Source organism: Oxyura jamaicensis, chromosome 2 (assembly GCF_011077185.1).
Source record: "Oxyura jamaicensis isolate SHBP4307 breed ruddy duck chromosome 2, BPBGC_Ojam_1.0, whole genome shotgun sequence".
NCBI classification, from domain to species: domain Eukaryota; kingdom Metazoa; phylum Chordata; class Aves; order Anseriformes; family Anatidae; genus Oxyura; species Oxyura jamaicensis.
In genome coordinates, this window is record NC_048894.1 from 83,549,582 (window position 1) to 83,571,750 (window position 22,169).

The 22,169-nt window shown below is 38.1% G+C and overlaps 1 protein-coding gene across 8 annotated transcripts in view; it reads left to right on the forward strand.

The window, feature by feature from the left end:
• CTNND2 (catenin delta 2) overlaps positions 1–22,169 on the forward strand; it is a 647,710-nt gene that overhangs the window by 602,412 nt on the left and 23,129 nt on the right. For 6 of the 8 annotated variants that reach the window (XR_004748506.1, XM_035318750.1, XM_035318755.1 and 3 more), the window contains 3 exons: positions 2,813–3,023; positions 6,365–6,449; positions 12,530–12,655. Coding sequence is in view for 7 of the 8 variants with exons in the window: in XM_035318750.1 (XP_035174641.1) it covers positions 2,813–3,023; positions 6,365–6,449; positions 12,530–12,655 (422 nt within the window). In the remaining variant the exon portion in view is untranslated. The remainder of the gene's footprint in view (positions 1–2,812; positions 3,024–6,364; positions 6,450–12,529; positions 12,656–22,169) is intronic. The other 2 variants (XM_035318752.1, XM_035318753.1) reach the window with 1 other exon arrangement.

The window sequence follows — 22,169 nt, forward strand, 5'->3', positions numbered from 1 at the left end:
GACCTTACAGCACAACCACTTCCCTGACCTTCTAGCTGTTTTGCCACCATTTTCTGGTGAGTGTATGGAAGGACATATTTGAGCAGCGATTCCTGTTCATGCAGTCAGCTGCTTTACCTGGACATGTGAGCAGCTCTCCTGGAGGTAGAAACACTAGAGCCACTCAGAATAAGGGCCTATGTACTGTCCCACTGTCACACATTAACTACAGAAAGCCTGGTCTGCTGGTTTGATGTAGCTAATATTGATTTGGTCTTGTCAGGCCAAAGTTAATTGTGTGCATGGCAGAAATATTATTGCCGTTGAGCAGTAACATGTCCAGAATGCTTATACCGTGTTTGATTGTTTATTTTAGATTTCCTACTGAGCTTTTCCTGACAACTCCAAAGCCTTTATTTATTGTAAGGAGAAGCTTGTGTGTCTAGGCATGTGTACCGGTATGAATGTTGCTGTCTGGGATACAAGGCCAGTTCCAGGGAGAAATCTGCTTGCGGCAATCATCCAGCATTTCTTATACCCAGTGCTAAGGGACACAGTCATTGGCTGCTAATGGGGTTATTATGCAGTTCTGCCAGGGGACTCCTGCACTTTACAGGAGAAAGGAAGATGGGTCTCTTCTGGGAAGGTATAACGATGTAAAGCAGAGAGTCTCACTGATGTACTGGCCAGGGGTAGACACTGCATTTAAAAGAGTAACAGCTAAAATAAATCATAGTTTTGGTTTCTTGTTGAGTTGTGGGTTTTTTGAATGTTTATTTGGTTTTGTTTGTTTATTTTTATATGCAAGCTTGATTTAGTATATGTTGCAGACTGAAGTAATCACCGTGAGCGATAAACAACTATTAATGTGTTCATGCTACATACAACAAACAGATGCAGATGTAAATAGCATTACAGGCTGTTCTTGAACGTAATGTTCAAGAACATTCTTATATTTGTAGGGCAAAAAAAGAATTCCAGTTTGCTCAAACAAACCATTCCTGAAAGAGAAAGTGGTGTTAACACCTGTACTGCATCTGATATTAATGTAGTATTCCTGAAAAGCTAATAGCACAAATGACTGATTAAGTACCAAATGCAAAGAAATAAAAATACTTGAGGACAGGATTTATATCTGAATTTCAGCACACTGGTAGGATTCAAATCCCACTGCACACATTTTGTTGGTGATGTTATGATTTTATAATCGGTAATGCTTTTGCATGGTATAAAGTGAGTAGTTTCTAAGATCTCACATTACCACAGAAATCAACTTGATAGCCTCCAAGATTAACATTACAGTACTAAGATTTTACTTTTCATCTCTACTATGAATATTGTTTGAAATGACTAGCTATATTTATTCTACAGCAGGCAAAATTGTGAGAAAATAAAAATAATACAGTATTCGATAGGTAAAAGATGTGATTTACCTCTTAGCTGTGTTTTCAAATATGGACACACAATGGAATTCATGACTTCAGAATTAAGATTTTTAATAAATACTCATATATACTAATTTATCAGAAGTTTTTAAAGTTATCCAAAAAATCTGATTAAATTATCATATTATATACAATAATCATACCTCATTATGTCGTTCATAAAACATGATGTAGATTAGGTTACTAATTACATTTATTTTTCCCAATTTTCCTGTCTTTTTCATCCTGAATGATGTGCTCTTATGATGATTGCTATATGCAAATTCCCAGCACAGCTGCACTGAAGGTGACTCAGAGTTGTTTCACTGACCTCAGCTGCAACTTCATCAGGCTCTCACCCTCTCTGTTCTCGTCTCCAACACAATGAAAGACTGAGCTGCCATTTTCCCGTAACAGTAACATCCTAGCAGTGCAAGAGGCACCTCGTATAGCTGTGCTGGAACGTTCTGCTGCCAGTCCAGCCCTGCCCTACCTTCATACATACATATAAATAAATTCTCAGAAGCTTCTCATCTGACATTTTTACAAGCACTATATGACTTTCAGGTGCAGTTTTAAGAAAATAATCTTTATTCATTTAAACATGAAGAAGTTGGAGTAATCAGCAGTATTTCTTTTCCGTGTCTTAAGTTTAGCATGACCATCTGAAAATGCATTGCTCCTTTCATTTTGGAAGATTTTATGTTCTGGAAGCTAGTGTTACATAAAATAGCTCCTTACTAAATATCAGACAGGAATATATGTCAGAAAGGCACCCCTTCTGATCAGTACCATGCACGCAACTAAGAATGTATGGAAAACCAGTGTCATCTCTGCACTGTGGTTGGTACAGTGCAGCACTGAATAACTGGTAAAGTCATAGGAACACAAATAAACGTAGTTAAATCACTGCATATAGTACAGAATTAACCTTATGCAGTGAAACTGGCCCTTCAGAGAAGGCTCTTCTCAAACAACAATTCCATTGGCTTTGCATTCTCTGTAGTGTTTTTAAGAACTGATGCACACTTTATGTATAATTAGTTGAGTGATGAGTTCTGTGGTGGGAGATGAGGACTTGACAAGCTCTGTAAGTTATGGTATTCAGGTTGTCTTTATCCATATTCTTAGCCTTTATTATCGTTGTTTCATTCTCATAAGGACATGATGTAGCCCATATCTGAAGTCTCCAACTCATGTAATATGGAAATATTAACAGAGGCCCTAAAGTGTGAAATGCTTGAACATGCAATTGTAAAAATGTGGCTTGCTCCAAAACAGTATCAGTAGCCAATTAGATTACATGCAATGATGAAAATGGTGCTAATACAGTCTTGCATGTTTTCCCTGTACCGTCACCCTTTTTTACTGTATCTACTGAATTCTCCCTTCGTTTTCTTTCAACAAAGGCAAGTATGCCATGAGGGATCTGGTCCACCGACTGCCAGGCGCTAACAACAGCAACAGCTCAGCAAGCAAGGCCATGTCTGATGACACCGTTACTGCCATTTGCTGCACTCTGCATGAAGTCATCACTAAAAACATGGAGAATGCCAAGGCCTTACGAGACGCAGGCGGCATTGAGAAACTGGTTGGCATATCTAAGAGTAAAGGAGACAAGTATGTTTTGCAAATCATCTTGCACCTTTTTTAACATCTCCAGTAGTTCTAACTAGTCCTTAATGTGTTTGCCTCCTCTGTGCAATCGTGAGTTGAATACTTTAGTTTCATCAAAAATCATGTGCCCAGTGTGAAGGGTGACAAGAAACAATCACAGTAGCAAAAGTCTCTGCTGTGGTTTATTTTTGATGTACCATCAGCAGGTATGTGCAGTGTAAGGGGGACTAATTATCTCAAGTAACTGCTACCTCAAAGCACTTCCAGAAAATCCTGCTGAATATTAGGGACCAGAGCTGTCGGACTGTGCTCTGCAGAAGGGGTGACATGCAGATAGAGGGATCCTGTGAAAGGAAGGGACATCACTGTAGTTCTCTTACTGCTCCTCTTGCTCTGGGCATGAAGACTGTAGTCACTGTCCCTCTTCACAGCATCCTTTTCCCAGCCACCACCAGCTTGCTGGTCGGGTGGGCTGTAGTAGAAAAATAGATCCATGGATTTTGTCAACACCTTGCTTCTGAGAGAGCATTAGGATAACTGCAGGCTACTTGGCGAGGCACCAAAACATGCAAAAAATCTTCCACACAACTGTGACATTTTCAGAGCAGCTATGGTTTCATCTTGTCTGTTTTCCTATGTACACACTCTCCATGAAGATTTCACTCTTTATCCTTCTTTTGCCTAAAACAGATAGCCTGGTTCTCATATTTGTCAACCCGCAGAAGTATAGTGCAATGGGACTATGGCAGTTTGAAAACAAAAAGCCTTCACTGTAGTGTACAAAACCTCCCATCAGTCCAGTCCACCTGCTCGAAGCTGTCATCACACAGCCTACTGCAGCATCAGAGCTCTAAAAGAGCCCCACAAAGCCAGGCCACAACCTGAAGGAAAGATTTATGCACCCTACATTTGGTATGAGAACTTATGCTCGCCTATGTGATCGGAGCATTGCCAATATAATCACATTTCTTTTCCTCTACTGTCACTCTTTCTTTTCATACCAAATTCATTACTGAAACATTCTCACATGCTAATTGTAAGCGGTAAAAAGCAGTAGCGTAACAAAGTATTTGGTTCCAGTTGTGGGAGCTCCCCATGCTCTGCTAATCTATTTACATTTGCATTATTTATTACTATATCTATTTAAATTTTTGATTTATTTTTGACAGATCAAGTGTATAGATTGCAAGCAGGTTCATATCCATTTCTCTTAAGTTGAATGTGTCTCTCCTCAAAATAATACATATGTCTACCTGTTCATTATCTGGTATAGATTATTAATACCCAGTGAGTCTGGGATTTTCAAAGTATCATTGGCAGTTTTAGGAGGATCTAAAGGTATAGTTCTCTAAGCATCACTCATAACTTTGAAAGACATATCTATGTTGATTGAAAGTATTTAGCCCAGGTAATGTTGAATAATTCTAAAATGCCCTCCAAAATTGTGATATTTATCCTTCATTTAAAGTACTTTGAGTTGCGTTATTACTGTTACAGGTTACACAGTTACAGAACAAGAAAACCTGTCAACTCACAGCTATAATCATGCTCATCTTAAGTGAAAGATTCATTTTTCAACTTTCAGAAATGTTTGGTATTTTGCACCATTGCTTTAGTTTGCTTTCTTACAGGTAACTCATTGTTTAAAAATCAGAGTTGCTAGTTGTTGGACAGATAGAAAATTCTGGTATTCTCAATTTAATACAGTAAAACACTTCAGCATGAATTTGTCTTATGTAGGATGAAGCATCTATACCTGCAAGTGCAGGATACTGGTCTGGCCATGCATCCTGATGACAGTGTAGGACACAAATGTACCAGTGCCAGGAGTGCTGCACTAGCCCCACTAGCCTTTGGAACATGCCCAGGGCTTTAGCATGCTCCCAGCATGAGACAGCATGAGCAGACGGGTGTTCATAAGGTCATATTGGCCAAATTCAGGTCTTCACATAGCTCCTGTTCCTCCTCAGTACTCACAGTATGGTTGGTGCATTTATTTTCCTGGCTGCTCCATGCCACCAGCACCCCACTAGCCAGTACAGCTGGGAGTATAATAATAAAAATTGTGCTTGAAAGTGTTTATCAAATTCCTATTTATTCACCAATTACCTAACTATTGCTGTACTCTGGGTGGGAAACTTGGGGGGGAATCCATCAAATAAACATTGTTTTACCAGCTTTACTGTCAGCCTACCATTGACCCTTCTCAGAGGTCACAGTGCACCAGAGACTGACCCCTAGCAAGGCTTGTTGCCCAAACCAGTAACATGTGCTGCAGGTTTTCAGGTTTTGATTTTGGTTTTGCAGTCCTTTTGCCTTTTCCGAGGAAAATATGAATCTCCTCAATGTCAGCCCCAAACCCCATCAATCTTCACTTCAGAATTTGGCCTTTGCAAGGTTTTCTAGCACTCTGCTGCTTTATACATACTACTGGTTCAGCATGAGAGCTTAAGTACACAGTGTTTGCTCCCTGCATGGGCTATGTTATCCTCCTGGTCCCCTTTGTGACCGTTCTTCACTGAGCTGAGTGCGCTCAAGTGTTGTTGTTATCTTTTTTTTTTTTTTTTTTTTTAATTACATATCCCAAGTGTAGTATATGACTCTAACTGATTCAAACAGTATGTTAGAGCCTCTTTCAAAACCTTTTGAAGAGAAAGTTTTTGTGAAGTTATGCATGGTTTTTAACATGACATACATTAGATTGCCCTCATGAATAGCATGGTGTGTGCAAGATGGAAGTCCTAACTGGGAATCCTCATGAAATTTGTCATGACTTTTTATAAACAGCTGCATTTCTGTATCTTGACTGCTCTTGACTGCTCAACCGCGGTGCTCATCACCCCTCTAGTGTTTCTTCTGGCCACTGCTGAGAGATGCTTAATGCTTTGAGCATGCTGTCATGACTTAAGTTTGTCCATTTATAGAGGAAGAAACCCTGGCTCTAAATTCTTCTCTATGCCAAAAGTTGTAGCTAGGACATCTTAGATATACATAATGCCAGTTGGTTCCTCAACAATTTTCATGTTGCTACCTCTCCCATTCCCCCAATTACGCTCTCGGCATGAATCCTTGTTCTCAGTGTGCTGATCAACACACATTTTCCTCCTCACTGAATAATTAGTACTGTAGAAATAATGTGTGTTGCCCTTGCTTAAAAACACATTGTTCTCCAAGATGCCAACATAAGATCTTATGGTACATTGATAACACAACTTTAATTGTGGGATTAAATCCGTAGCAATGCACTTGAAAATTTGGATGAATGGAGTCTGGCACTTAACAGTCTCTTTCTCACCCTTTCTCTCTCTCTCTCTCTCTTTCTTTTTAATATATGTATGTAACAGGCATTCGCCAAAAGTGGTGAAAGCAGCATCTCAGGTCCTCAATAGTATGTGGCAGTACAGAGACCTGAGAAGTCTCTACAAGAAGGTAAGGCTTGGGTTTTTTTTTCCAGACTTGTCATCTTTCACGTGGTTACCTGAATCTGGGGGCTGAGAGACTTTAGACCAAAACTTTTATATGATCTGGAAATTAACCTAGAGTTTAAAATTCCAGAGACTTGGAGTTGTATTTTTTTCCCCCATTTCTAGTTTTAACATAGAAATACCTTTAAAAAAATGTGTGGTGGTGAAAAGAGGCTGTGAATATGATTTTCTAAAGAATTCATGCAAAAAATGCTGGATCTGTCAGCTCTGGAGAGTGAAGTCCTCTGCACGCTGAACAAACCTGTGCAAGCTCTCCTGCTGTATCTTTCCTTGTTACGCCTCCCCACAGTGTCCTGAGGAGGTTACCAGATTTCCAGCCCTTCAGCTCCCAAATTTCCTCATGAGATTGCCAACAAGAGTATCTGACGGAGTGGTACTTAGGTACTTACGGAGCTCGACTGAAACTTGGTGGCTTCATAACTTCCAGTCAGCTGGCAGACAGTAGCACCATATACTTAGTTTTTGGACAGCATATAGAGAGCACCATAAGATTCCCACCAGTCTGCTAACCTCTTAAAAATGAATTGCAATGTTGGTAATGATCCTGTGAAACAATTTCCTGTAGCTTTTTTTTTTAAAAAAAAGAAGAGTGTCTACTTAGTAAATGACAACATATCAAGTACTTTTTACTGAAATTTCTAAAGTATATTACAGTATAGTTACAGTGTGACTATACTGACAGTGCAACTATCAGCCTGCAGACTTAGTTCTTAAAAGTCTTCTTACTATATGGAGTGTCACGCTTGATCTGTTATTTGTAATCTCAGCAAAGAGAGCTAAGGCTTCATCTGGAAGAAAAGTTCAGGTCCTGGCTAAGACTGAGATGTAAGCAAGGGAAAGTTCACTGAGGTGTAGTCCATGCTGTGTGTGTTTTGCACATGGAAATCACTTAGGTATGTGAAATTTATGCAACAAATCTCAAGCTGGCTGATGCTGATCTTCTGCTTGAAATGCTGTTTGTCTGCATGCCTCAGCTCTGACTTGTGTCGGTCTGAGGAGCACAGGAGACAGTTACTGAGTTACTCCCACTGTTCACTTCCACTAGTTTCAGTCACCCTTGGCAGACCTAGGGATACCATATGTGATGGCATTCCAAGTAATGACTGGTACTCAGTTGTCCCATTAAGAGGTGGAAGTAAACATGCGCTAAAGTAGGCTTTTCTTGTGACAAAGCAGTAACACACTTGAAGCCTGCATAGCCTGACTTCTGGGCATGCAGGTGGCTGCATTGTAGAGGATGAACTTTACTGCAGCATAATCTCTTAGAGGTTTGTATAATGCCTGGCTCATTTTTTGCCTTCTGGCTTTATGTATATGCTGTGATGGAAAAGCAAATCCTGGGGTTGCTCCATGCATGAGGTAATCTATATGCTGTATGTCCTTAGAGTATACTGCTACCTAAAGGACATTCTGTTGGCTGTCAATGCGAATTTGCCAAGTAATGTACTTATATACCAGGCATGCTTGGGTACTAAATACCTTGCATGCTTAGAACATTTTCTGAGGCGACGAGTATAAACTTGTGGTATGGAAAATAGGGCAGGCTAGCCTTTGAGGTAGGTTCCAGGATATTCTTAGCAGATAGTCTGATTGTATATATTCTCAGGAAGTAATTTAAAAATCACTATATTAACTAATTCCTACAGACTTAACAAAATCTTGAAATGAAGTTCAGTCTCTGCAATATTCCTATATGTTACTATGTCCTTACATATGCTGTCAGGTATTATATAAATACAGTTTATTGTATTTGAAGTGTTCAGATAGTTAATTCAAGAGTCTTCTGTTTGTTAAAAGATGTGCTAATCTTTACAAAGTTATAATAATTTATTAAATTTGCCTGTAGTAGGCCAATGGTTTTGCTGGATGTCTGTGTTTCATGACTGCTGGGAAAATAGTGTTTTGTAACTGGAAAATTACAAAAGTTTGGATTTACTAGTAATCAGCTAGTTATGCAATATAAGCATAGCTGGTCAAGAGAACCTTTATTTTGTCCTACTAAAATACTTATGCTAGTAAAAATGAGTGACCATACAGCTGGCAGTATATTATCAGCACTTTGCAGTATCTTGCAGTTGCACAGCCTTTTTGAAGTGCAGGAAAATCCCAGTGCCTAATCATCAGCAATTTCTTCCTGTGTATTGAAGTATCTATACAATTACTTTCAACAAATTGGTGGCATAGAAAGCCACAATTTAGTACTGTAGTACAGGCAAGTTACAAATATCACATTGCATGTAAGAAAAAGCAACAGCACTTACCTTACTGTTTGAGGAGCAAATAGTAACCAAATAGTTTGAATTGTGGTATGTTTCTGAGCTATGTGTTTAAAGTAGAGTAAATTAGGAGAGGTAGAAAGAATAAGAGCATTTTCCTTTGTATTAATGGGGAAAGAAGGTGATATATATTAACTGCTGATACAGTAGTAGTCCATAGGTTTAATCCAACTGTATTTCTGCATCAGTAAAAACATGAAAACCTCAAGCCCCACCCCATCATCAGTGAGCAGCTTCAACCAAGATGACATTAATATACCTGTATGGTGAAAAGTAAATTAAGCAGCCTCTAAGGAAGCTGTCAAGTTCGGCTGTTGCATACAAAATAGCCAAAATTGACAGATTTCAGGGTGCCAGCTTCAGTTATATTGCTGAAAAGAATACTTCTGTGCACAGCTTTTATTGCGCTGCTCAGTGTCTGACCAAATTGCCTGTTTCTCTGGGCCATTTAAAGCCAAAAACTGCAAAACTTGCAGCAACTCGATTAACTTTATTGACCAAATCAAACAATATGCCCTGTCTCAAGGTGCTACTGTATTTGGCTCAGAGTACAAAGAATATCTTTAGAGAAGACACTCTAGATTTTTTACCCTGAAAAATGCAAAACTCTTCCAAAAATCAGTGAGACAGAAGGCACAGAATATTAAAACTGGTAAACCAAGTTAAGCAAGGGGTTTAAGTGTTTCTGGAAAGAGAGTTTTAGGCTATCTCCTATGCTGTGTTTGAACAGAAAGGCAGAGCAGGCAGACAAAACAAACCCTGCCAGTAACACAGCTCCCATAGTTGAGAGCTCAGAGTTCTGGCACCCAGGAACTCCTCTGCAGTGGGCTGATCCTACACTCAATGAAAGCAATGAGAAGTCCCTATTCATTTCCTAGGACCTTTCTGTAAAGCCTCAAAAGCAAGATCTGGAACTGTTGCAGCCAACTGAACTTTCCCGGGGAGAAAGCTTAACTAGTCTGCAGCATCCATTGTGTTCTGGGCTTCCCAAGATTTTGTAAAACATAAGGACTGAAGGTGTGTGGGTTGCTTTTGCTCAGCTATTTGCTGGATCAGGAACATTGTGTCTGCTTATTAATTGGTAATGTAAGAGGAGTTGCACTGCTCTTTAAACTGTTGGCTTCTCTTTTCAAAGAGCTCTTTGTTCTCTAAAGAGCTTGCTCAGGTGGAAGCTGTAGCTTTTCTGTCTCAGGAGAGTGATGGGTAGATTTCCCACAGCTGGAGCTGCGGTCTTAGTTTCTACTTGGAAAGTCCACCATAACTTAGGCACTGTGTTTGTAGAGCTCTGTTACACCAACAGGTTCTATCCAGAGTTCACAGAATCACAGAGTTCTAAGATTTCCAGTTAATACCTGTGGATTGGCTTTAATGGGACACATAGACTTGTTAGGCTGGGCTGGCACGGAGAAGATACAGAAGGTAAATAGTCAGCATTCAGATTTATGAGAGAGAACGCAGTGTTCACAGTGTAGGCTTGTGCTTTGGGAAAAAAAAGAGAATATCACTCTCTGGTATAGTTAATTTGGCACTAACCTAACACAGTCCAATATGAAAAAAGTTGTAAAAAGCATAGGTGTTTTTAGTACTGAAAAGACAGAAAAAGAGCTTGACAGAACGAGAGGAAGCAATTAATTTAGTCTTGCAGTGAAGGGGTTGCCAGATGTCTTGCAGCTGCTTCATCGTGGTGGAGTTCTCAAGAAATAGTGGTTAGTTTGCTGAGCAACAGCTGAAACAGAAATCTACTCTGAAAACTTCCCATGTAGAGAAAAACATGGTTCAATCCCAAGTAAGCAGTGTTTAGATGATTCAGTGTGATTAATTTCTAAATACCACTAAAGCTTAGCAAGTAACAAAGAAGTGATCATTGCAGTTTTTCATCAGTAGATGAAATATTTTCTTCCAAAGAGTGACTTTAATGTCATATCATTTTCAAACTTTGTTCTCTACAAGCAAGACTTAATATTTTCCTAATTGATCATTTATTTTATCTGTGTGTGTTTTCAGGGGTCCCTCCCTTAACATTTAAAATCTGGTTTTCAAAAGTTCTTAACGGTCACACAGCCCGCAGCCAGAGAGGGGATCAGTGGCTCAGCACTTAATGTAACCCAGGTGGGTTAGCTGCCCAGCTTGTTCCTGTGCTTGAGATGCACGGGACACCCCTCTTCTTGAACTATCTGGGCAGCCTGTACAGTCAGCGAGAGAAGTAAGCACAGCTTAGTCTCCAGAGAGAGGTCCTGAACCACTTACGGCTGGGCATCCAAGCAAGGCAAAAGAAGCTACTGTGGTGATTCTTTAAATGCACCTATTTCCAAGTGAGGAACACCAGACTTTGCTCCAGTCTTTAGTGTAGTTACCTGGCTGAAGATGTGGGGACCCCCTGGAAAATCCAGATATGACCGTAGAAGTGCAGATTTTCATTAGCTGCAGACGGTAGACTATTTATCTCAATATTCAAGAAAATAACCAACTGTTCATAAACACAGATAGCTTGTTAAATTGCATGAGGAAATTTGAGCAAAAGGGTTGTGCAAAAAGGGAAACTAAATGAGCTTAACATGAAAGAAAATTTATTAGCCTAAAACAAGCTTCAATTAGCATTAAATGCATGTAATATTAAAAAGCTGTCAGGAAGAATATGTTTTCTTTAATTGGTTTGCTTTGCCTAACCACTTAGGCTCCAACAAAATATCTGTTTACTTTCTTTCATTATGTTTACATTTACTCTGTCCTCCAACATATAAGTAGAGATCACAAAGAATTTGTAGAAATAATTTTTCTTTCCCATTTATTATCATAGGTTTCTGTTCTGCATGGAATAATAGAAATGCTTGTTTTATTCAGCTACTATATGAAAAAAATAGATCCAATTACTTGAAACTAGGAGGCTGTTAAAGGTGGTTGTCCTTCAGTGTGTACCATGCCATTTACAGCAGGAAGAGTATTGTGATAGGCATTTAATGAAGTCAGAGTAATCACTCTGAAGATGGCCTTGTCTGTCATTGGCTGGAAAAGATATTTAGAATTGCCTGAGGCCTTAAAAGCTGTTAAGTCAGTCCGGATCTATGAGAAGACACTCTTTTCATGTGACTTTCAGAATAATAAACCGATGACTCTGTGAGAAGGTCCTTTATTGCTAAATGTTCCATGAAAATTGCCAGTAATAAACTTCAAAACTCTAGGTAAGGGGTTTTAAAAATCTAAAGTCCTTTATTAAGATACATCTATTCACCCTTTAAAAGTATTAATTGCATCTTGCTATCTTGTAGACTTGGAACACTTCATTTGGATTTTCTTCTGGCAAGGTTATCATCAGTTAGACATCCCCCCAAAAGATGCTGTCTTTAGGCAAAATTTGTCTGGTGGAAAGGTCTGTGCAGAACTTAAACCCTACATTAAGGTCTAAATTTAAAATCCAGAACATCAAAGTTCCTCAAAAAAAGTGGCTCGACTTGAAGGAACTAATTATTCGTGTTCTCAAACTGTTCGTGTGCATATGTATTTTCCTGTACTGATCTTTCAGTGGGACTTAATGTATTTCTATAAAATCAAGAAGGCCTTTTCCAGATGAATGTATCAGCCTTTTAGAAAAAGGGTGGATTGACCTAAGGTAAACCCCCGCGCACCCACTGTAATATAAAACTGGATTATCTTTAGAGAGAAGGCATTGTCTAGAGCCCATTTTTATATTAACTATGAAATGCAAGTACCTGATTAATAAATGATTGACTGATTGATTGATTTATGGCAGTGGGCGGCCCCAAGCTTCAGTGTGGCTGAGGACAGAGGATTTTCACCAACCCACCACTCTGGGTCATGGCACGCTCAGCATACTCTCTCCCAGAGCCGAGAAACCAGAATCTATTCCCCAACCCAGGTATTCTGGCTGTCAGCTGACCAGTGTTGAATTGTTATGTTTAATGCATACTGAGATTTGTACCCAAAAGAGTTCTACAGACAATGTTTGAATCAAAAGTAGAAAAACCTACTAGAGAATATATTTCAAAATTATACGTTTTAATGTACTGAACTCTGTAGTTTCTAGACTGAAAGCTGCTCGCTTCACTGAAGGAGCAATCTCATTCATTTCAGCAGTGTGTCTAAGGTATGCAGAGTTTTGCTTTCTCTCAGGACAGCATATACCAGAGCGGAACAAGTGGAGTCCATTCAGTTCCCTTTCAGTCATCCAATCATTTATATAACTTATTTTTTGATTGTCAGAACCTTTGAAACAGAAAGGCAGATATTGATAACCACTGTGTTCCAATAGCAGATTAAATTTATCAAGAACTTTGCGTTCTTTTCTGGTCCAGCGGCATCTTTAAGAGAAAAGCAATAGCTAGGTATTTCAGTAAGAGAATTCTAGGTGAACTAGTTTATCTACAGGAATATTGGTGTGTCCAATAGCCAATGAAATTCTTAAAGTGCTATTTTTCAAATTCTCTGTTAATAAAGAACACGGGAGAGTTCCTTCATCCTTAAGTGCAATGAGAATTAGCACAACTGGGCATTTTTAGTAGAGGCATTTTTTTAAGTTAGATACTGAAATTCCATTTCCTTAACCCAGTATAGCCTTTTCTTTTACTCCCAATATTTTTTGAATGAAGTGTGATTCTGTGTCATTACTTCAAGAACTAATATCTTATATATGTGTTGCATTCAAGTAAATCTATGTAGAAACTATATATATATATGCATATATTATTTCTGATAAAATATTTAGAGAAAATAGGAGTTTGCATGTTTTTGCTGGTAACACAGGACACAGTGGTTATGCTATTTCTTTCAGTTTATTTTTCCTCTACTAAATTTACCTGGAAGAGAAAAGGCATCAGAGCAGATCTCGTTGTAATACCTCAGGCATAAATATCTATCAAGGTTAGGGTAAATCCTTTAATCTCTATGTTACAGGAATACGATTTTTTTTAATGCCCAGCATGTCATCATGGTGTGTGACATTCCTTTATTATGTTGATCAGGAATTAAGCAAATTCCTAAATTGATATTAAATAAAGGAAATGTGAAACATTCATGTGGAATTAACATATTCAAGCATTTTAAAAGCATCATCTGAGTAATTCTGGGAAATACAGACCTTATAAATAGTATAGCATAAGAAATTATAGTCTTCAAGTACATACTTCCTATTACAGTTTTTCTTACATAAAAAGATGTTACTTTTAAATACTTTTACATGAACATTTTAAATGTGGCTTTTTTTTCAAATGACAATTCAGTTAAATACTTAATTATGAAATAGCCATTGGTTTGAGAACCAGAGAAAAATTGGTATTACTGATTATTGTGTTTGTGTTTTGAATTATTATTAATTATACATTTTATGCTGTATATTAGTTTCCAGTGTTCATGTCAGATAGGTTTGCCCTTCCAACACATGTGCAAATATGAAGTATTTCTTCATTAAAGTGAAGATACATTTCCTATTTCACAGACAATAAGAAGTAGTAGCTGCAGGCCAAAAAAATTACCTGTTAATCTTTTCACAATCTTTCTTAGAGATGAAAGATGCTTCAGTGGAATGTTATGTTAGTCTGGAATTTTGTTTTTCTTTTTAGCTTGATACTACTTTTTCTCCATGCTTAGAACTAGGCTGCATCACCACACCTTATAAACTTACCATTTGACTTAACTCCTCTTTTGATTGCATATGCCTTCCCAGAGAGTGATTTTCTAAGAGTCATTCAAAACTGTCAAGAAAATTTTAGCATATGTGTTTTTTTCATTGCGGGTTTCCTGCTTAAGCAATACGCTGTTTGTCTCTACAACAGAAGTTTACAAGATTTCTGAAATTTAGCAAGATCATTAAGTCTAGAGAGGAATTTTTTCAGATAAACTGAGCTGAACTATACAAGTAAAAACTTTGGGATATGCAAAAGTATCCACTCATGGAAAAATGGTATATAAACTGTTATTGAATTTGAAAAAAAAATGAGAGAAGGAGGGAGATTCTCAGCATCTAGTAGAACATATATATACTAAGTCTTTTCACCTAGGTGTTTTATCATGATTTGGCAAATTTCTAAGAACAGTTTAGAAAAAAGTCTGCATTTATATAGTTAAAGTATTGCAAGATGTGAAGTCAAACTGAATATTGTTCAGATTTTATTGATTTTATTTTAATGCCAAGAATTGCCATTTCCTTCATGCAGTCAAGCAGACAATGTTCTGATTTTCCTGACTTAGCCAACATATCAAGTATTATTCTTCCTAGTTCCTTTCACCCTTTGGAGTTCTTAACAATACCAGACAATGCTAGAAAGAGAAGGGACTGACTGTCGTTGCAAATTTTTTGTATTTTGCATGGCCTAACATTACTGTTCCCTTTGACAATATATGAAATACCCCGTTCCCTAGCTTGTAGGTAAAGAGCACTCTGACTAGGAGGACAAAGCTCAGCATTAGCTGAATAACAAAAGGAAAACATATTGTAGCCTAGTTCTGTGCTGAATTCAACTTCTAGCCTTTATATTTGTACAAAGAGGGTAAAAAATCTTTCAGAATCCAAAATGCTACCATTATTACATATATGATGATGACAGCACATGATGGAGAATCAAAACTTGTGTTTCTATTTCAGTCTTTAGAGGGAGATATTTTCAATGTCTTATGCTTCTGAACTCCATCATATTTACTGTATAATAGACTTCATTACTTTTTATAATTTTGTATTTGTTAAATTCTCTGTGATATTCCTTTCAAATGTTTGTTTACAATGCAGTATCATGTACCATTCCTTTAGTCATGTTTCACTTATTTCAGTATCTGTTTCTTTGTAAAGCATTTTAATTTACGACTGTCTTTTAAATGCTAGCAATGAGATAGAGTCTATACTCAATTGAAGATTCAATACTGATGATAGTATTTTCACGAAAACCATCCTGTGTTGCTAAAGCCCAACTTTGCCTGTCCTTACATTATTTTGGTACAGGCTCTTTTACTGAATGGTATTCAGAAAAATCAAATGTGATTACTAAGATCAGTTAAAGCAAATTTAATTATCCCACTCCTTGCAAATACACATATATCTGTATGACTACATATCTGATATGTGCTGGTAAAATCTGTATGTGCATATATCTGTGTACTTGTTGAACGTGTGTATGTAAAATGTACTCACAACACAGCATGGACTTAGAAGAGGCTGCCTTTAAGCATGATGTCTGAACAGAGAGACTGAGAATTCCTAAAAGAATAAACCTTGATGGTTTGAGCTGTGATCTTAGAAACTACCTGCAGCTATGCTTGACTGTGGCTTTTCCCAGGAGGGCCTTAAAGGCATGATAGCGCTTTTCTTTAACATTAGCATTGTAACAAGCAGTAATTCAAAAAGCAGATTCAGAAGTGGCTCTACTAAATTATCAGTAAGAAGTGTGTAAAAGCTGACACCATTCTCATCCCAAACCTGCTGGTCTCAAGAGGTGCTAAACAAATAAGGAAAGAATCAAAGTTTTTCCAAACCATTCACTAGATTGAACCATACATGTATGTGAAGCCAAAGCTTTCTCAGCACTGATAGTGTATCTCTTGGTGAGCTCTAGTTGACTTCTGCAGGAACCATCGGGTATTTTTCACTTGAAAACCCAATTCCATTTTTAGATGACTAAGTATACATTTTAAAGACAGAAAATTAAACTTAAGGTTGTGTAAAGTCTGTCTCTAAGGTACTCCACCTTTTGAACTTCACTGAAGTAAAGAACATTTAAAATGCAACCCAGGAGTCAGTATGTTTGACTTAGAGCCTTCTTTCTGAAGGGAGTTATATAACTGAAGTTTCTTAAATATCCTTAGGGTAAGAGGGTCTGAAGAGGTATGCAGAAGTGGAAGGTCACATCTACAGAATTTTTCCCCTCAAAAGCACAGTTTCTCAGAATAAGACTAGGTTTTAGTACTTGAATACAAAGCAAGAAAATTATATGCATATCCTTTTGGACTGGGAACATTCCCACTCCACTTAAATAATGCATTCAAATTTTAAATATATATTTAAATAACACCAGTTAGTGGCAAACAAAACTTAGCTCAGTTCAGATGTTCAATACTGGAAAGTCCTTCATCTGTAGATAAAAAACGTTGTCTTGTAATGACATATGCTAGAGCAAACCATTTTTATTCATGTCAATCTTTATCCCAAAAATTCACTGAAGGAACACTTCTACCTTTCACAGTTAGATATCATCCATAATTTACTTAATTTAGTCAATTTTGCGTATCTAGGTTCAGACACTGATAAAAGCACATGCATGCAGTTATGGGCAATAAATTCAGTTTTTCCCATCAAACTTGAACCAATACATCAGAGGGCTGCTTATAGTTTTGCAAAGGAATCAAATCAGCAGAGCTTTTCCTAATAATGGAATATGCAAGCACAAGAGAGGGGATGGAAATTAAATTGCATTCATTATTATGGTTCTCAAAGCGTATTTTCTTTTCATAGGTAAACAGTCAATCTGTGACGGTATGACACATAGCATTGGTCACCTTTTGCTGGTGCTCCTGTGTGATGCTGTCAAAATCCTAGTTCTTATGGGTTCAGTAAGGGATTAAAAGTGTTTGTTTAATGTGGTTAGAACATGTAAATTCAATCAGAGTCTGATGAAATATTAAGCTCAGAGTTTGATGAAATACTAAGCTGGTAGGTCAATATCCTATTCTCAGTTCTCTTATTTTCCACCTGACCTAATAATGTGTGGTGAAAAAATAGCTGGAAGTCCTTCCTATTTGTTTCCTCTTATCTTCCTAAAATGGCTAACAGAATACCAAAATGGCCTAAACATGTCTGCCATTTCAGTCTCTGAGAAAGAACCCTTGTATTTTGAAAGGAGTCTCTTTTCAAAGTACCCGTGCTTTGTTCTGAGCTGTTTTGCTTCATTTAGTAGATGATATAGTTCATCTTGATAAAAGAGCTGTAGCTTCTTCTTCCCCCCACAAGAAGGAGAAATGAAAAGTCTCACTGACAGTTTCTAAATGGTTTTTATTACTTGCAGTTTTACAAAGTGCTTATAAAGTTGTGTTTCCTCCAAAGAGCTACAGGCTTTGGTGCAATAGTATATTCTGGTTTGATGTAACAGTACTAAAGGTCTTATTTACTGAACTGAAAACTCGTATTTCAGTAAAAAAGAATGTGTGTTTCTCTTTCTTAATGTCTGTGTATGTTTGTTAACTGCATGTTTGAAGATGAATGTCCTTAAAACTGAGGCAGCTTAATAACAATCACTCAGGTCTCTAACTCTCTAATTTAAGTGTATTTTTGAAAGATCTTTTGAATGGAAACCAAGGACAACAGGGGGTTTGTCTAGTGATTTTTTTTAGAAGGGGCACAGATTCCTTGTTTGTAAGACAGCTACACAGTTGAACAAAGTGATCCCCAGTGCTGCTCCTTAGGAGGCACAAAACCCTAAGGGTCTTGGTCACAATCATTGTAGGTAATCCTACCACTTTCATAAGAATCAGCTGTGCAAATTTTGTTCTGATAATGATTTTATCATGGTTTGTGTTCACAGGTGTAACAGGAAAGTTGTATTTTGTTGATCTATGATTTGATACATACAAAATAAGTAAGGTGTGTTGGATGTTTTTTTGGTTGGATTGTCCTGGCAAGAGCCAGAGATTGCATTTATAGGGCAAAAACATGTTAAGAGAGTTTAACATTACTGGGATTAAAGTAACAAGTCAAAAATTATTGTAAACACTTTCTTGGACAAAGTTTTATTTGTTCATACAAAATAGAAGCAAAACCAGTTCTTTGTGATTTTTATAATTTAAGTTGTAGCTTACATACCCAATGCAGGGCAAAATAGAAAAGGAGCAGAAGTTCTAGCTGAAGGGCCAGACGCTGCATCATTTCCTGTGAAATAGATTTGAATAATTTTATTTCTGTATAAGAGGCAAAGCGATACTTTGAAAAAAATGAATTTATTTCATTTTACTGCAGTGTTTTGAAAGGTTTATTATTTGGCTGCATATAACCTCAGCAAAATGAATAATGAACTCTGCTATATCTGAAATCTTGTCCTTGATGCTTTGCCTCACGTACAATTCCCTTTTCTTACAGCTATTTTATTCATCAGATTAGGTCTTGTCATCTTTGCAACTCACACAACAGGAAATCAATAATTAATTATGGATAGGTAAAGCAATGCCTCAGCGACTTCCTGAACACCCCCCCCACCCCCACCCCCACCCCCCCGAGCTGCGCTGCATAAAACTACCAGGGATGGTTATCTAGCTGTTTTTCACTTGGCTAGATTTGGCAAGCAATTAACATATCTCTCCCTTATTGTTTGTCTCTCCACTGCTAAAATCAAGGGATGAGATCTAACATTACGGTAGGAGATGCGATTAGAAGATGATAATGCTACCAAAAAACATTTTGGGAAAAAACAAACTGGATAAGGCTATCTGAGGTACTTTGAAAGAAGAAATGGGTGGTGCTCTCAAAAGTACCTCAGGCTTTGCGATGACAAGTGAAAACCAGGGAGAGAAAGTATTGTAGATGAGTTTGGTGTGGAAGGCTGACAATTGGAGAAAAATGGCTCTGCTCACAGGGCCGCTGAGGTGGCATCTGGGGGGTTTGTGTCTCGTGTAGCAAAGGAGTCTAACTGCTGATTGAGAAAACGGCACTTTAAAGACCCTACAGAAAACTTAATAATCCTCATTCAGTTCCAGGCAGTTCTATTGTGGTAAATGATTGGCTGGCTGGGAACTCTTTTTAGCCTCATGGCTGCCATATAGAGATATTCCTCTTACAACTTTGTAAGAAATTGAAAGAAGTTTCTCTGTACCCTCAAATTAATGTGAGCTTGGACGATCCTTGTCTTCATTTCATGTATCTGGATTTTGAGGGCCTGGCTCATGACTATTTGGGAGAGGAGGGGAAACAGGAGAACCAGAGTCAGCATTCCTATGTCTTTTGAAGTTAGAGAAATTACTCCAGATTTCTACCTGCAGACTTAATGCGGAATCAGATTGAAGGATTTAACTCAGACACACACAACTAGTGTGTAAACTGGGACAATGCCATTATCTTCCAGGCACAATCCCTACCCCTCTGTTCAACAAGATATCTTGAGTTCCCACTTTGGAAGTAAAAGATGAAACCCTGGGGGTAAAAATGTCAATTTTCTCTTTATAAGTGTTTGTAACTTAGTTGATGGCATTAAAAAAAAAAAAAAAAATCAGAGAAATAGATTAATTCAGAATACATCATGAAGAAGATCAATGGCCAGGAACTCCCTGCTGTTTTGGAGCTTTCCCTGGGAAAAAAAAGAAAAAAGAAAAAAAAAAAAGTAACTGTGGAAAGGACAATCTTCTCAAGAATTGTGTACTGATATTAGGAATTGGCATTGAAAATTTAAACCCAAAAATTGAAGAGTGCCTTTATTTTTTAACATACATGGTCTATCTAGAACTAGTTGTTCTGTTTGTTTTTTTTCAGAAGTGTTCCCAGCATCGAGGTTTTAATTCTGTTGAAATCCCTCTTTCAAAGTAAACACACTTCAAATACAAAGGCAGGGCCCTTTTTAGAGAACAGCCATCTCTCCTGTCCTTCAGCAGCTGACATTTCCCTGCCAGCCGCTTCCCTGGCACACACGGAGCAGCCCTGCTAGGGAGCTGAAAATTCATGTGTGTTCAGGGCGGGTGACTTGGGTCTGCTGGAATGGTGTGGGTGGGGAGAGAGAAGCCAGACTTGCTGTCTCAGCAGCAATATGGATGGAGCAGCCTCCTGGGGAGCCCTGGAAATGTGTTGTTTCTTCTTTATGCCCCCTGTATTGGAACAAAGTAATGCCATCACACATTGTAAAGTCAATGATAAATTTGATAGTTGCTGAACATTTAAACTATGATATGTCAAAAATGCCATTCAGGAGCTTAGTTAGATACACGTGTGGATCACCCCAGCCTTGTTATCATTTCCCAATTTTCACTGCAGTCAGGTGATGCACATCACTTTCATATGTTGAGGTACATAGATAATTTGGTACAGTTCTAATTTATGTTACATCATTAGTGTCGTGACAATACATTCCAGTGAAGACTCACCCAAACCTGCGCAAGTCTGATGAGCCTTGACTTAGTTCACATCAGATTTATCTTTTACTGTAGACAGTGTCAAACTGGAGCACACCAGTCAGAAAATTTCATGTAACCTGACAGCAAGGCCTGAGCTCGCAAAAAAGGCAACACCAGCAACTCCTGCAGCAATTTCTGGATGAGTTTCAAAGCAAGTACATCCAATGTTATGTACTTTCTTACAGGCACCTTGCCTTATTGCACTGTCACCCACTTGTGTTGGGTCTAGTTACTATTTCCTGCAAGTGGTTGCCTAATAAAATTTTACGTTTCTACAGCTTATTACCACAAGCAATTATTATTACAATTAATATACTGGAACCAGTAAAATGCTGGCTTACAGGTAAGAAGGAGGACAAAACAAGTCTGGTCCTGTATGCTCTAAGTCATTGAGCTGTTAAATCAAACATGAGCAGGATCAGGCCTGAGGCAAGAAGCAGCATGGTGGGGAGTTTGCATACTGAAAGGGGGGAGGGATACATCCTCCATAGTTTCTCAGAGGTCAGCCGTTTCATTATCAGAGTTGTTGCATCATTTTGTATTTTTTTATTTATTTTTTTTTTCCCTAGTGAGATTTTTCTGCTTTTGTGGAGTTGCTTTTTCTTCCTGCCAAGGATGTTAGGACCTCAGTGACCAGGAGTCACTCAGGGCAGAAAATTCTCTTGAGAATGGAAAGATATTTCTCTGTATGCGGCCACAGAAGTTATTCTATACCACTGGTTACTTTCAAGTCAGTGTTAGCTTATCAGCCGATCAGCATAATCCACCAGAGGGTAGGGCTTCTTTTGTTTTTTCTGCATGGCAGTTCACATATGAGCTGATGTGGGATTTCTTTCTGAGCAGATGCCACAAGGTCATCCAGGCTGGCCATATCTGTCCCCAGCTGTACCATGTTTTTTCCCTTAGCCACACCATTTTGTCTTACCCCCTCTCACCTCCCTTGGTCTGTGAATTCTTCAGGCAGGAGCTCTTTCCCTGTTGTGTCACTGTGGTGTCACTTCCAATCAGGGTTTAATTTAATTCAGTCCTCTTGGTGTTACTCTACTACAAACGAGAGAAATAGCGTGTATGATATCACCCACCTCGGGAGGTCATCACCTGAAGTCAAGGACTCTGCTACCGCAGAGCTATGGAAATTTGAACACAATTGGAAATTGAACACAATTGAACACAATTGGAAATTGTGTTCACACAAAAAATTTGAGCACAATATGGAAATTTCAAACAGAATAGAAAACTACTCCTACGTTTTAAACATGAAAAATAATAATGGAGAAAACCCAAATTATATTTTCATAAGA